Source organism: Aquarana catesbeiana, linkage group LG02 (assembly GCF_042186555.1).
Source record: "Aquarana catesbeiana isolate 2022-GZ linkage group LG02, ASM4218655v1, whole genome shotgun sequence".
NCBI lineage: Eukaryota > Metazoa > Chordata > Amphibia > Anura > Ranidae > Aquarana > Aquarana catesbeiana.
The window spans coordinates 455,324,248-455,339,361 of NC_133325.1; the positions used below are offsets into that span (position 1 = coordinate 455,324,248).

Sequence of the window (15,114 nt, forward strand, 5' to 3'; positions counted from 1 at the left end):
TTATTTAAAAAAATATAGTGCCCTCATTCACATACAGAAATAGAAGAAAGAATGTAAATGAAACAGTGTGTGTTTAGTATCACTTTAAAGGAAATATCTTTTTACTATATTTTCTTAAATTATTGATATTCAGTGTTCACTAAGAAAAGGAAAAAAAATAACTGGGTAAATGAGAATTACATATGAATATTTAATAATTAACAGTTTCAGCTAACAGATAAAACAAAAATGTATCCTCACAGCTGCTGTGCCCAAAATAGACCTGAAATACCATAGGAGGGGACATTCCACTCTTCTGCAGACAAAGACCTCAACGTCCTAACAAGTTTAACTGCCACAAAGCAAGAAAGTAGTGCTGTGCTTTCTTAGTAGAAAGCCCAGCATGCTCTTTAAACAGTATGTTATGGATACAATATAATAAAATCTTATACACATATTAAGAAAAGTTATAAAGCATCAGTTTATAAACTTGATGCTTTTATAACAAAAAAAAATAAAATGGAGTTGACCAACAGTTTTTAAATTCGAACATAGAAGAGTGAAGGGAAGAAGAAAAGACCAAGTGGTCCATAGAGTTTTTTCATATGTATTTTTTTTTTTAATTGTATACAGGTTTTTGTGTTTTCGCTTTTTTTTTTTTTTTTGTTTTGTTTTTTTTTGTTTAACCCTTAGGCGCCAACAGTATGCAAATATGCGGTTTCTCAGCGGGTGTGCCTTGGCCAATCACTTTTGTTAGTATAGTGTAAATCAATATATAGTGTAAAGTACCCCGCGCTGCCTAAACTAGTGGTAGCAGCTAACACAACAAACAGATATTTTTGTTTAAAATCACAGAGGTGTATACATGTAGCGCTAAAGTGTTTGGGTTGATTAACACAACCCAGCTATTGACATAGAAAAATGAATCACAAAATTTTAGTAAATCAAATTAGGTAAATCAACAAACCATAGTGACTAAACAAATATACATGAATTATAGAAATACCACATGTGATATATATCATATAAGTGGTTGAAAACTAAATAAAAATTGGTGCAAAATAAAATGAATAAATTAATAGTTCTTAGAAATCCACAATGTGCAATGAGTGATTGAAAGTCCACAGTATATAGTGAATAGATTGGAGGTCTTGATCATCGCATAGGTATCCAATATGGTGGATGAAAACTGAAAACACCAGTGTAATTAAGCCACCACCGAGGTAGATGTAAGCTTACCAGATGGTTTGAACTCAGAAGAACGTACGTTCTGTGAGTCAAACAGGCCTATGTTGTCAGCCGACAACCAGGATCGAATCTTGGGAATCCTCTGTGGTTGGAACCCAGAATGTCCTGGAACCTCATGAGAAATCGGTCTTGTACGTCAGAAGATAGTGATCAATTGGATAAGGGAAATGGAAAAAGATGGCCACATAGCATAATTCCATATGAACTCTTAAAATTTATTAAAAGTAAAACACTTACATTTGGAAAGTGATTACAAGCGCTTCGATAAAATAATGGCGGCAGTGGAGACGTTTCCGACGCATTTCGTCTCAGACTTCGTCTGGGGTGTCCTACTGTAGCCAGACTCACTAATAAAGGAAATGTGACCCCAATATCAAGAATCCAGCTTGTACAGTGTCTCCATAGATTTTAATGCACACTTCAGGGCCATCCAACATGGCGGACCGGCGTGCGTTCCTTGACTCAGTGTCATAGCTGGGCATGCGTTCCAAAGGCTGTTAAGCTAATCAACTAGACGCTCGCATAGAACAACATGCGAGCGTCAGATCAAATGGACTTTTTTTCATAATTGGATTGGTTTCTTTCCTTGCAAGAAATGTGTAGTGTGTCAACACAACACCCTGGGAAGACGTAAAGTGGTAGAATTTACATCTACCATCACAAAAAAGAAGTACACTATCAAGCACTTTTGCACATGTAGTACAAAATATGTGGTATATTTGATTACTTGCACTTGTGGCAAGCAATTTGTTGGCTGTACAATCAGGATGTTTTCCATAAGAGTTGGCAAACATATCACCTTAATTAAAGGCAGAGATTCAAAGCATAGTGTCCCTAGACATTATAAGGAATTTCACAACAGTGACCCCAAAGGATCACAATTTATCGCTATTGATAGGTACATTCCACCCTGGAGGGGAGGTGCCATGACCAGAGGGGTCCCCCGTCTGGAGATGTTCTGGATATATGAGCTACGGTCCCACTCTCCGTTCGGAATGAACGTTGAGTGGGACATTAATGCCTTTATTAATTAATCCTAGTTTTTGCCTGATGTTATGTTCCTATTTATTTCTATATACTTATCTATTTGAAACAACTTCAGTTTTTGGGGTGTATATAATGTAGATTATAACTCAATGTATCCTTCCCTTATTTGTTTATGACTAAAGTCAATGCTGCTAGGGCCCTTTAAGAGAATCCATCTCGGATGTTTGTGTATATAATTACTTTACCCTGGGAGTTATTTATTAATAATGGGGAGGTCCCTTTTAATATGTATAAATGCCATCAATTAAGTGGTTATACGGTAAAATACTTCTCGTAACATGTGATGTTAGCATTTTTTTTTTTTGGTTCTTCTACTGTATGGGCTTACAGTATGTCCTACAAGCATACTTTCCCATATATAGTTTAAAAATTTTTTTTAGATATTTTTCTACGGTAGATTTTAGCCTTATCCCCAATATATTGAGATTTTCCATGCCGAGTCTTGATGCGCAGTGTGGTTTCACTCTGTGACCTCACTGCTAAGCTTGTCATGCGCTTTACATTCTCTCTGTCCACTTAATGAATTGAGTTGAGGGGATGTGCGATAATGATAGATTATGCCCATCTGTCGGTCATTATGCTTATCGGACACTCACACATTGATCCGTGTGAGCGTCAAAGTTTATTTACATTTTTGACGTAACGCCATGCCCACATGTCTGTCATTGTGTCCATTTGACCTGACTCTCGCATGTTGTTCTATGCTAGCCTCTAGTTGATTAACTTAACAGCCTTTGGAACACACGCCCAGCTATGACACTGAGTCGTGGGACGCACGCCGGTCCGCCATATTGGATGACCCGGAAGTGTGCATTAAAATCAATGAAGACATTGTACAAGCTGGATTATCGTTAATCCGTGCGAGCGTCGAAGTTCATTTACATTTTTGACGTAACGCCACGCCCACATGTCCGTCATTGTGTCTATTTGATCTGACGCTCGCATGTTGTTCTATGTGAGCGTCTAGTTGATTAGCTTAACAGCCTTTAGAAAGCATGCCCAGCTATGAAACTGAGTCGTGGAACACACGCCGGTCCGACATGTTGGATGACCCGGAAGTGTGCATTAAAATCTATGGAGACACTGTGCGAGCTGGATTCTCGATATTGGGGTCACATTTCCTTTATTAGTGAGTCTGGCTGCAGTGGAAGGACACCCCAGACGAAGTCTAATGAGACGAAACGTGTCGGAAAGGACTCCACTGCCGCCATTATTTTATCCAAGCGCTTGTAATCTCACTTTCCAAATGTAAGTGTTTTACTTTTAATAAATTTTAAGAGTTCATATGGAATTATGCTATGTGGCCATCTTTTTCCATTTCCCTTATCCAATTGATCACTATCTTCTGACGTACAACCACCTGTATGGAGACCGATTTCTCATGAGGTTCCAGGACATTCTGGGTTCCAACCACAGAGGATTCCCAAGACTCCATCCTGGTTGTCGGCTAACAACATAAGCCTGTTTGACTCACAGAACGTATGTTCTTCTGAGTTCAAACCATCCGGTAAGCTTACATGTACCTCGGTGGTGGCTTAATTACACTGGTGTTTTCAGTTTTCATCCACCATATTGGATACCTATTCGGTGATCACGACCTCCAATCTATTCACTATATACTGTGGACTTTCAATCACTGATTGCACATTGTGGATTTCTAAAAACTTCACAGACTTATTAATTTATTCATTTTATTTTGCACCAATTTTTATTTAGTTTTCAGCCACTTATATGGTATATATCACATGTGGTATTTCTATAACCCATGTATATTTGTTTAATCACTATGGTTTTTGATTTACCTAATTTGATTTATGAAGATTTTGTGATTCATTTTTCTATGTCAATAGCTGGGTTGTGTTAATCAACCCAAACACTTTAGCGCTACACGTATACACCTCTAGTATAAATCAATGTTTGTTTGTCCCATGTTCTCTTTTGTTTTAGTTATCTCTGAGTCTGTCATGTACTGTACAGTTTAGCTGTTGATTTCACCAATTAAAGTATTCATAGCAACAGCTGCATAGTGTGAATTTCACTTTGACCCGCTATAGAGTGAGATGATGGGATCTTCTTCCAGCATAGTAGAACATCTTCTGGGACAGATCTTCTGAGAATATCTTTGTGATATGAACAGCAATGCTAGTTTCGCACCCTGAATTTAATTATCACAAGTAGGGAAGAGCTGTTGCAGCAATGCTAGGTGCATTGTGTTCTACTATTTTCTTGTATACAAGTGTCAATATAAGTTGGGAATCTAAACTCATGGGATTGCAGTCTCTGTGCAAGCCTATCTACTTATATGGTTTAAATAGAGCTGCTGGTGTGAGCTGCTGTGTCTAAGGAGATCCGGATGAGTTTCAGTTTCTTAGGAATGTAGCTTATTACCAGCTATGGCCTCCCAAATATTTCCAGGGCGGAAAACAGAGGAGGAAGTTTCATCATTGTATTACAGAAGTTGCTGCCCTGTCTGTTTGCTGTTGTAAACATGTGGGAGAACATACTTATGATCTGATAGCTTGTGTTTAGGTTTTGGGGACTACAGAACGAAATGATTGAAGATTCTCTTGTTATGCACCATAGACTCACAATACCACAAGAGGATGATGAAAGCTAGCATCAGACATGCTGACGGTTTTTTTTTGTTTTTTTTTTTTCTTTTAACCCACCAGTCTCTTGAAAAAGATGTTTGGTAGGCATCGTTGGCTTCCTTTCAATATTTTAATAGAAATAATCATTCATTGGTTTACTGTAACACAGAAACCATATTTCTTATTGCTAACCTTCTTGGAACTTAGTCACGTGACAGTCTTCTCACCTGTTTACTCCCTTTTATTATTTGGAAAAAGAAGAGTGGGAGGACTTAAAGTGAGCATTATGCCTTGATAGAAAATCCCTCTAATGAAGTCCTTTATGCAGTATGGATGTGCTTGTTTTTTATAAACATACATAAAAGATATTGCTGCTCCAGGCGGTCTTCTGGATCATCGTCCAGCCCTGGGTGTATACCTAGTGGGACCTGTTGCTCACCATGCTCCACCAGATCCTCCTCTTTTCCTACGACATGTTTCTCCCCAACAGGTGCTCCGGGTCCTTCATGACTATGCCGTATTATTTATTAATAATAATAATAAGTGATTATATAGCACAGATGAGATTATATATATATATATATATATATATATATATATATATATATATATATATATATATATATATATATATATATATATATATATATTAAATTAATATAATATTGTATACTTGCATCAGTTCCTGCCTAACAAGCTAAGGTCCCTACCTCTAATGCAAACATTAGTAGTATTATTATTATACAGGATTTATATAGGTCCAGCAGTTTGTGGAGTTCCTTACAAGATGCACGCACACACATACTAGAGCCTAATTTGTCTTCGGAGTGTGGGAGTAAACTTGGTTTTATGTACTCCTCCACAAATTATGCGCAACTCTTCACTTCAAATGTATAAGCCTACTCCTTTTGCTACACACTGTAGCACTACTATTTTTTTTGTTTTTTTTTATTTTAGTGATGTAATGATTGTATACCTATGTAAAAATACTCCTCCTGCCTTTCACTTTTCTTTTCACTTCTGTTACCTAATAATCTCCTTACTTATCCTTTTTGCAGACAGAAACTTACAGCTCAGTCCTTGGGAAAGCAGTATTGTAGATCGGTTGATGACACCCACCCTGTCCTTTCTAGCAAGAAGCCGGAGTGCAGCAACCCTCCCGGGTAACAGCAGAGATCTGAGTATGCACAGATTATTTCTTACCCATTATGTCCTGTTTTACATGGGCTTTAACTTGTATAAGAGCAGTGTGAACAGCAAGCTTTGACAAAGCATTTGAAGAGCTTTCAAAAAGCTTTGCTGAAGCTTATAAAGTACCATTCAGCTCCAGTTTGTGAATGTTGAACAGAGATTCTAAATGGAGCGCTGACTGTCACTTTAAACATGTTGCTGGCAGGCTTCAGCAGACTTTCAATAAGCCTCCATTACTGCTGAAGCCTACTAGTAGCTTGTTAAAAGTAGCAATTAGCACTGCCATTAGGATTTGTGTTCAGCATTTATCACCTGGAGCTAAATGGTAGTTTAAAATCTTCAGCAAAGCTTACTGAAAGCTCTGCAAATGCTTTGTCAAGCTTGCTGTTCACACTGCTCTTATACAAGCTGAAGCCCATGTGAAACAGGCCTGGTAAGTGTGTTACTTTGTTATGTATGACTGATCGTCCTTACTCACATGCATTTCTTACCTGTCAGGTTCATTAGTATGTCCTCGTTCTGCCTCTGCAAGTCCACTAACCTCTTGTAATGGTCACAAGCATCGGTGTTTAGAACGTCGGAGAACCACAGCCGGCAGCCCCGATGTAACACCCCGGAAACGCAGTGAAATATCTCCGGTGAGTGGCAACTTCAAGTTATTTTAACATGAACTTGTACTTTGTTCCCCCCTTCTACTTTTCCTTTCTCTCCCTTGCCTGCCTGTTCTCTCGACAAAGTGAATGGAGTACTTTCTCTAATGTTGCAATGCAGGATGCCTGAGCTGCCAGTTGCTAGGCCCAAATGATGTTGCCTAAGGGTATAAGGTGCTTAGCTGTAAGCTCTGAACAAGGCAAGGTGGAGCTTATACTGACAGATCCTGTTCCCTTAAAGCATGTTATACAGCACAGTGCTTGTGCTGTGTATTTTGGCCCCCTATAACACCTAAAAAACCTGGCTGATCCTGCCTGGCTATACTCTCCCCTCTGCAAACTGACCACGATAATCAGGGCTGCTGAGCCCTGACACTGTGGTCCATTTATGTGATTCCATCATCCGCAGCCCTGCTCTCCTGTGTCTGTGTCTCCTCTGTCCTTCTCCCCACTCCCCTCTCTGCCTGTCTGCTCGTACCAGCGCCAGCTCCTGCTGCTTTCCTAACTGCAATAAAATCGTCTTATTCCCTCTGTACCATAACAAGTGTGTCTGTGCCTGTGTAATGTAAAAAATCTTCTGCTCTGCACCTATGAGCGCTGCTCCCAGTGCTCAGCTGATTGTTGGTTCTCTCTCTCCTCTTACCCCCTCCTTCCCGGCTGACGTCAGCGGGATTGCTCGGCCTGCCAACTGGATCTTAAACCGAGAGTGAAGAGAGCCAAGCAATCAGCTGAGCGCCGGGAGCCGCGCTCATATAGGTACAGATAGAAAGATGTTTTACATAACACAGACACAGGGACACTTGTTATTATGGTACAGAGGGATAAGACGATTTTATTGCAGTGGGTTTACAATCACGTTAACCTCTTGAGAGTGGACTGTTCACCTGTGTTTTTCCCTGCATGTGCAAAATAAAGGATCACTTTTAATACTTGCTCCACAGTTTTAAAGTTCTGTCATTACCTCCAAAAGTGTTTACAGTACATCTCCTGACAATGCTCCCATCTCCCTTTCTCCCCAGAAGGATGGTACCATGTTTTGTTACGCATCATTCAAGATCATCACATGTGCTTAACAGATGATATAATTGCGTAAATCCCGATACCTGTGTAATGTTCTTTGTTTCTAGCTGTGTATATACAGTATGTCTCTCACAGCTCAGGCTTGTTGTGCCAGAATTCATCAAAATCCATCACTCCCACTGCTCAGTCACTCTGATGGTCATGGTGAGATTAGAAAGACATCAAAATCCTAACATAGATCATATCTCCCAGAATACCAAACTGGACAGAGTGATCACCAGAGGAGGGAAAGCGAAGGAAATGCTACATTCTGATTGCAGCAGACTGAGGGCCTAATCCTAGAATTCTCCATTCAGTCAGATCCTTAGGAATTGGGTTTAGGCATATTCACTTGACTGGAATTCAAGGATTGCCTTGCAGTAAAAAGGACACTGTGTGCAGCAGTGCTGCTGTACATTTTTGCTGTCAGGAATTTGTTTTAAAAGCAGAATTACCTTTTTTTGGTGAAGTGGCCTTTTATAGAGGACCACCACTGATAAAATGTATTTTCTTAAGGGTCAGTGTAATAGGCTTGGAAATTCCCCTAGCAACTCATGTTTTCTCTTCTCCACTTTCTGGCATTTGGTGAAAATTTATAGAACTCATATGAACCAGAACCTGGAGGGTTTTGCTGGACGAAAGATATCCCAGAGAGAGACAATCCTAGATTGCATAGAACTCTCTTTTAACAACAAAAACGTGTAGGACAGATTTAAAGAACTGGCGGCTGCTCATGTAGGGTGCACCCCTCCCTAATCCATGTGCCCCCGGCCCCTAATCTACATGCAGGGTGCCGGACGCATGGATTTCTATGGGTTTTTTGGGAGTGTTTTTTGGAAGTACGTGATTAGAGCTAGAGGCTCTAATTGGCTTCAAAAAAAATGTGGGCTCGGGGTGCAGAGCACTGCGCCCAGAGCCCACCCAGTTGTGTGACAATAGCAAATTAATGGGGGTTTGGTGGTGTTTGGATGGATGGCTCTTTGGAGGGGGAGGGGTGCGTGGCTGGGGGGGGGCATGGGCCACCACATCCCCCCCCCCCAAGAAATTGGAGTACCAGCCGCCACTGGTTTTAAGCAATAACATACTCTGATCTTTCCATTCTTTCTTGCTTACCTTTGCAGAAAAAGAAAGAGAAGAAGGAAAAAGATAGAGAAAATGAGCGCGAGAGGAGTGCACTGAGCAGAGAGCGTATTATCAAAAAAAGACAGTCCTTACCTGCTACAAGGAGCCGAGCATCTCCTACTCCTGACATAAGGTACATTGAATGTCAGTGAAAAAATAAAAGTATATGGTGTTGGCATTACGAAACAAGGTTATAATGATTTTTGTTATTTACCAATAGTACGAAGTCCAAAAACTGCCCGTCCTCCCCTTCCACACCTACCCGGCGCCCAGCCTCACCTTGCCCAGGTCCTTCATTACCAATAACTCCAAAGGTGACTCCTCCAAAGAGTTCACAGGGGACACCAAAATCAAAACCTAAAACAGAGAAGCTGAAGGAAGAGAAAACTCCCAGCAAAGTCAGAGAGAAAAAAGCAGAGCAGAAAATTGAGAAGGAGAGGCAGCCATCCCCTGCATCTCAGCCAGAGGAAACAAAGACACAGGAAACACCAGAGAGCACCGCTAGCAGTGCTGCATCTAGTACAGGTTTGTATTGTGTATTGTACCTGGGTAATTGCCTCTTTACCAGTGCCGATTGCCTGAGACCATACAGAACACTTTGATTGGTAGGGGATTTTGCACTTCCCTATTATAGAAATAAATCTATATTATTATTTAAAGGAACACCATTTTTAAATGAGTTAAATTGGGGTAAAGTGACCCTGTCAGATAAAAAAAATAGAATGGCCTGTATCTCTTACCCTTTCTCCATTCCAACACTGCATTATCCGTAAGAATGTGTAAGATGCCTATGTTTCATGCTGTGTCCTGTGGTTCGATCCTCCAACTCCATGATCACTGCTGGATCTTGTAGTGATGTAACGGTCAGAGAACGGAACCACAGCATGCATCAGCCAGAGGCACTCCCGCGGGTGTCAAATGCTAAGAGTCTTACGGGGGCTGCAGTGCTGGATTGATGGGAAGGAAGGAAACACAGGCCACAGAGAGGTGGGGATAAACACTCTTCTCTTGCAGGTAACTTTATTCTTAATCTTTTTTTTAAACCTGACAGGTTCACTTTAAATATTTGTTCCACAGTATGTAAAACTAAGGAAGCTAGGGTTTACTTGGCCTATTGGCAGCATTTACTCTAACAACCTTGCACCTTGCCCTGTGTAAAATGATACTGTTTTGGTTTGTTAAATAATATTGATACAACTAGGTATTATTTTACATTAGCTCAGGAAGGTTTTGCCCCCTTCATGCTATTTTTTCATGCTACTTAGCAGTGCGCTACTTTAACTGGTAATCGCGCGGACCTAAAATTTTGAAAAGAAAACAGTACTTTTTACTTTCTGCTATAAAACATATGCAATAGAATTTGTTCTAAAAAAAAATCTAATTTCTTCATAAATTTTGTCCAAAATGTATTCTGCTACTTGTCTCTGGTAAAATAAAAAAAAAAAATCCCAATAAGTGTATATTGATTGTTTTGCATGAAAGTTATAGCACCTACAAACGATGGGATATATACTGGAATCTTCTTTTTTTTTTTTTTTTTTTTACACTATTAATAGCGGTTATCAGCGACTTATAATGGGACTGCAATAGTGACGTGCGGCAATCTGACACTAACTGAGACCAGGGAGGAAGTGACTAACTGCCACTGACATCACTAGTGACACTAATACATTGATCAGTAATAATACTATATACTGTCACTGTACTAATGACCCTGGGGAAGGGGTTATCATCTAGGGCAATCAAGGGGTTAATTGTCTTCGTATCAATGTGTATTGTGTGCTGCATTTACTAACATCTCTTTGTTTCTTATTCCTGCCTTGCAGGGATAAGAAACAGAGAGATTGTTCATTTTGCACAGAGCCCTGTGTTGATTGTAAATACAGGGCTCTGGGCTGTGATTGGAGGTCCTGGCCATTAATTATTGGCCGAGGCTTGCTGACACACTACCACTGTGTACAATCACAGCTGGTGATGGAGGGGGTGCATGCATGCGTGCGCCTTAAACCTGGAAGCAGGCAGTGATGTACCAGGACATCGCTTCACCTGCACGGGCCACCTGTCCACAGTACATTGTGGGTGGGCGGTCCGAAAGTGGTTATAGTGGAAGATGTTTTAAGCGTGATATAGCTAAAGTAGATTAAGTGAAACTTTTCTTTCACTTTGAATGAGCAGAAAAGGAACAGATGAATTTAAGCAGCCCCTGTGTTTCCTTCTCTTCAATGGCAGTGATCACTGTACAGATCTTTCCAATGGGGGCATATATTGTAACTAAAGCATTTGATTATATTACAATGGATAAGAGGAAAAAAATGCTGGAAGGCTTTTATGCTGTTTGTATTCCCACAGGGGCAATTCCATTTATTTTCATTCCCAGTGACAGCAGTCAACTGGACGATTAAGAGAAAATCATGCAAATTGAGACCCTTCACAACTCTATTAAAAAAAAAAAAAAAAAAAAACTCAGTGGTTGAGCTTGTGGGGAAGCAAAGATCAAAGTTCAGACGTATGGGACCCACTTACCAGAGGATCAGTTGAGACATCCTTTGCCCAGACAAACTTGCAAATAAATACACTTTGCATTGATACCAACTTGCCAACACATCTACCTTGAAAGTCAGGACAAGCTAGATCAAGGATAAAATCAACTGAGAGACTCTGACCCCACCTACATTTGTCTAGTGAAACCTTAAACATGGTATTGCTGTCTGTTACAGTTGAATGTTTCTTTGAATTAATTTTGCTTTGGTCTGCAGTGTCTGCATTTTTCAAACCTGTATCTAAAGAAAAATAAATTCTATACTGATGATGCAAAATGTGGCTTCCTTCATTTCATTTTTGTTTCATATTTTATATTTAGAGCCCGTTCTTTCAAGTACTCCTGCTACTGCACAAGCCCCTGCTGCAGTAATTGCACCTTCTCCTGTCCCGTCTCCAAGCAAGCCCATGGCTGGCACCACAGATAAAGATGAAGCTGCTCGTCTGCTAGCAGAAAAAAGGCGACAGGCCAGGGAACAAAGAGAAAGAGAGGAGCAAGAAAGGAGAGAGAGAGAGGAACAGCAGAGGTGAGTGCCATCCTAGTACTTGGAATTAATAAGGGTTTGGAATGGTTCGAGTTTCTTTGAAGTACTATAACTCTGTGGCAATATGTTGAAGGCCGTTAAAACAGCATTTACATTATGTCAAATGAAGCAAATTACCTGTACTCAGGGCAACCGTTGGTGCTATAGCCAGCCCCCCCCACCGGGCCCCATTGGTTAGCAGACTCCAGGCAGGGGATGCCTGTGGGTGGTCCATACAGCTTCCGCAATCAGAACTTCATGTATTAACTGTATTTTGCACCGCTACACTGAGGAGGATTGTTCTGCTCCTGGCCACCTTCCAGGTGGATCCTTTTCTGATGTCTGCAGTGTAGATGTGTGTGTTCTATACTCTGCATTACTTATTACTTACCTTCAAACTCTGCATTACATGTTTCTGACCCCTGCACTCTGCGTTAGGTAATACTGATATTTGAACTCAGTTTTGCTTGTTCCTGCCCCTTGCACCTAATGTTACTTACCCCTACACTCTGCTTTATCTACTACTGACCTCTGAAGTTTCCACTACCTGCTACAGAACTCTGGATTACATATTTCTGAACTCTTAAAGCTTTCTTGCTTTTTAGTGGAGCTAGGTTATCTCCTTAGAAAAAAAAAAGTATGCTGCACCCTGGTTCTTATTGATCACTTCCATGTTTGTTGTAAATCTCCACGTCTCCAGGGTTGCCTTACCCAGTTTGGCATTTGTTGGGTTCATGGTAAGTGATGGGTGGAGGGACTTGCGAGGGTGTTTTGCTGGGTACAGAGTTATAGATTGGTAGAGATGGGCTCAGCCTGCAATATGCCAAGGATATAGGGATTAATGGGAGGCCAAGGAGATTTCTGATCCCTGCACTCTACATTACACATACCCGACCCCTGCAATCTGTACATTACATACTTCCAATCCCTGTACTCTGTATGTAGACTCATGTTTTAAGCTTCTCCCACCATTAGCTCGATTTTACCACACCCATAATTAGTTGCAGTACACCACCACATTCTTCTCCTCTGGGTGACCAAGATGAGGGAGTGGGCTCTGCTAGGTAAGCTGTACGGGGCCCTAAGATTTCTAATGACAGCCCTGCTTATATTACAAAGCTATTTGTTGCAGCTGTCTGTGTTCTTATGTTATCTTATTTTAATAGCCAACTAGATAAAATGTTGACCTAATTAAAATGCAAAAAAACCCTAAAGGGGAACTATAACCAAAGCTATTTTGGCTGTACTTCTCTAGTGGGTCAAAGGAATGCACTTCGTTCTGCATTCCTGTGATTAAACATTAAAGTTGGGATCTCTCCAGAGTCTGGATCGGATGTGATGTAAGCTGACAACGGGCTTTAGCTCGCTGTCAGCTGAATACAGATCACAAGAGTGCAGAACAAAGTGCTTTAGCCCTACTTCTCCTTTTAGATTTCATTCTAAAGGTTTAATCCATCAAGTAACATTTTTACCTGAAGTGCTCAGATAGCATAACCTCACAGTTTTAGATATGTTATCACTGTGATCAAATATTTATGATTTTCAGATTCATCTAACTATATAGGGTGTGCATAGCTTGTCTATGTGACCACTTTAACGTTTATATGACCTAGCTTAGCAGATCTGGGCCGTAAAGTATAAACATTTTCAGGTTCCATTATAAAAATGGCATATTCCTGCTCTGAACCTGTCTGAACTATGTTGTATATGAAGATCTTGAAGTAGAGGGTCTGGGCATGAGTATAATAAATTGTAATGGTTTGTTATAAATTGCATGTTTCTTTTCTAATTCACTCTAGCCTGAAAAATTATTATTTGTGCACTTATAAGCGGTTTACTTCTATTTTTACCCTTATGGTGGTGTTTTGCAGGGTGGTATTTGAAAGCGAATGACTGATGTTGCTTGGATTCTTTAAAAGAGAAGTTGTGGGGTTTTTTTTTTTAAATCATACTTGGGTGGATGCAGCATCTGTCACATCGCTGATTGCTCAGTTCTCAGTGCTCTGTGAGCAGAGAGCTGGTAACTGGTGTGCTGAGCTTTGGAGGGGGCAGGAGCGGCTGGACCAGGCTTCCAGCGCCTCGCTGAGAGGCTGAGCCAGGTGCCGTCCCAGGCATCTGGGTGGATCCTGACCATATAGTCGCAATCTTTTCCCAGCCTGGACCGGCTCTGTGACATCTGCTGACAGCGGGCTTCAGCCTTCTGTCTGCTGAAAATTGGTCACAGGAGTGCAGAACAAACTGCACTAGTGTGATCCACAGGAGAAGTCCAGTCAAACGAGCTTTGGCTGTACTTCTTCAAAGCAGAAGTAGGGCCAAAGCTCTTTTGGCCCTACTTCTTCTGTGGGTCATAGGAGTGCACTTTGTTTTGTACTCATGTGACCCCATGGCCCATATTCAGGCAACAGCGGCCTAAAGTCTGCTGTCGGCTGACGTCACTCAGCCGGTCCAGGGTCTGGAGAAATCACGACTTTATTGTCGGGATCCACCCAGATGCCTGACTGGCAGCTAGCTCAGCCTTTTAGCATGAGTCTGAGCCAGCTGCTCCCACCCCCTTCACACCCCGGGCAGAGCTCACTGAAGATCAAAGCTCTTGGTCTCGGTGGAGGGACAGATGCAGCATTGGCTTAATGCTGCATCCACCTAGGTGAGTATGTATGTTTTTTTTTTTTTTTACAGTCCGGAACTTCTCTTGTAATTAGCATCATCTAATTTAAAAGTTTCCTGCTTTTGACATTTGAATTCTGATTGCATGATACAATGTCAGAATCATTTGTTTCAGAAACACGTGATTCAAATTACAGTGTCTGTTCTCTGATTCCTTACTTTTGCTGCAATGAGATACTCCTGTCCCCACTAACAGCAGAATGCTGTCTTCTACAGGAGAGAACGTGAGGAGCGTGCTCTCAGGGAGGCTGAGGAAAGGATGCAGAGGGAGGCAGAGGCTCAGCAGCTGGAGGAGCAAAGGAGGCTGGAGGAAGAGGAGAAACAACAGCGCGAGGAGGAGCAAAGAAAAAAAGAAGCTGAGGAAAAAGCCAAAGCTGAGCAAGAAGAAATGGAGAGACTGCAGAAACAAGTGAGGGTCACAAAGCTTATTCCAGTGTTTCCCAACTCTAGTCCTCAAGGCGCCCCAACAGGTCATGTTTTCAGGCTTTCCATTATTTTGTA

The 15,114-nt window shown here is 41.1% G+C and overlaps 1 protein-coding gene across 3 annotated transcripts in view; it reads left to right on the top strand.

Annotated features, from left to right (window-relative positions):
* The window catches only part of MAP7D1 (MAP7 domain containing 1), a 162,977-nt gene that overhangs the window by 120,188 nt on the left and 27,675 nt on the right, over positions 1-15,114 (top strand). For all 3 annotated transcript variants that reach the window (XM_073615611.1, XM_073615613.1, XM_073615612.1), the window contains 6 exons: positions 5,924-6,046; positions 6,555-6,694; positions 8,887-9,020; positions 9,108-9,412; positions 11,748-11,952; positions 14,830-15,022. In XM_073615611.1, coding sequence (XP_073471712.1) covers positions 5,924-6,046; positions 6,555-6,694; positions 8,887-9,020; positions 9,108-9,412; positions 11,748-11,952; positions 14,830-15,022 — 1,100 coding nt within the window. The remainder of the gene's footprint in view (positions 1-5,923; positions 6,047-6,554; positions 6,695-8,886; positions 9,021-9,107; positions 9,413-11,747; positions 11,953-14,829; positions 15,023-15,114) is intronic.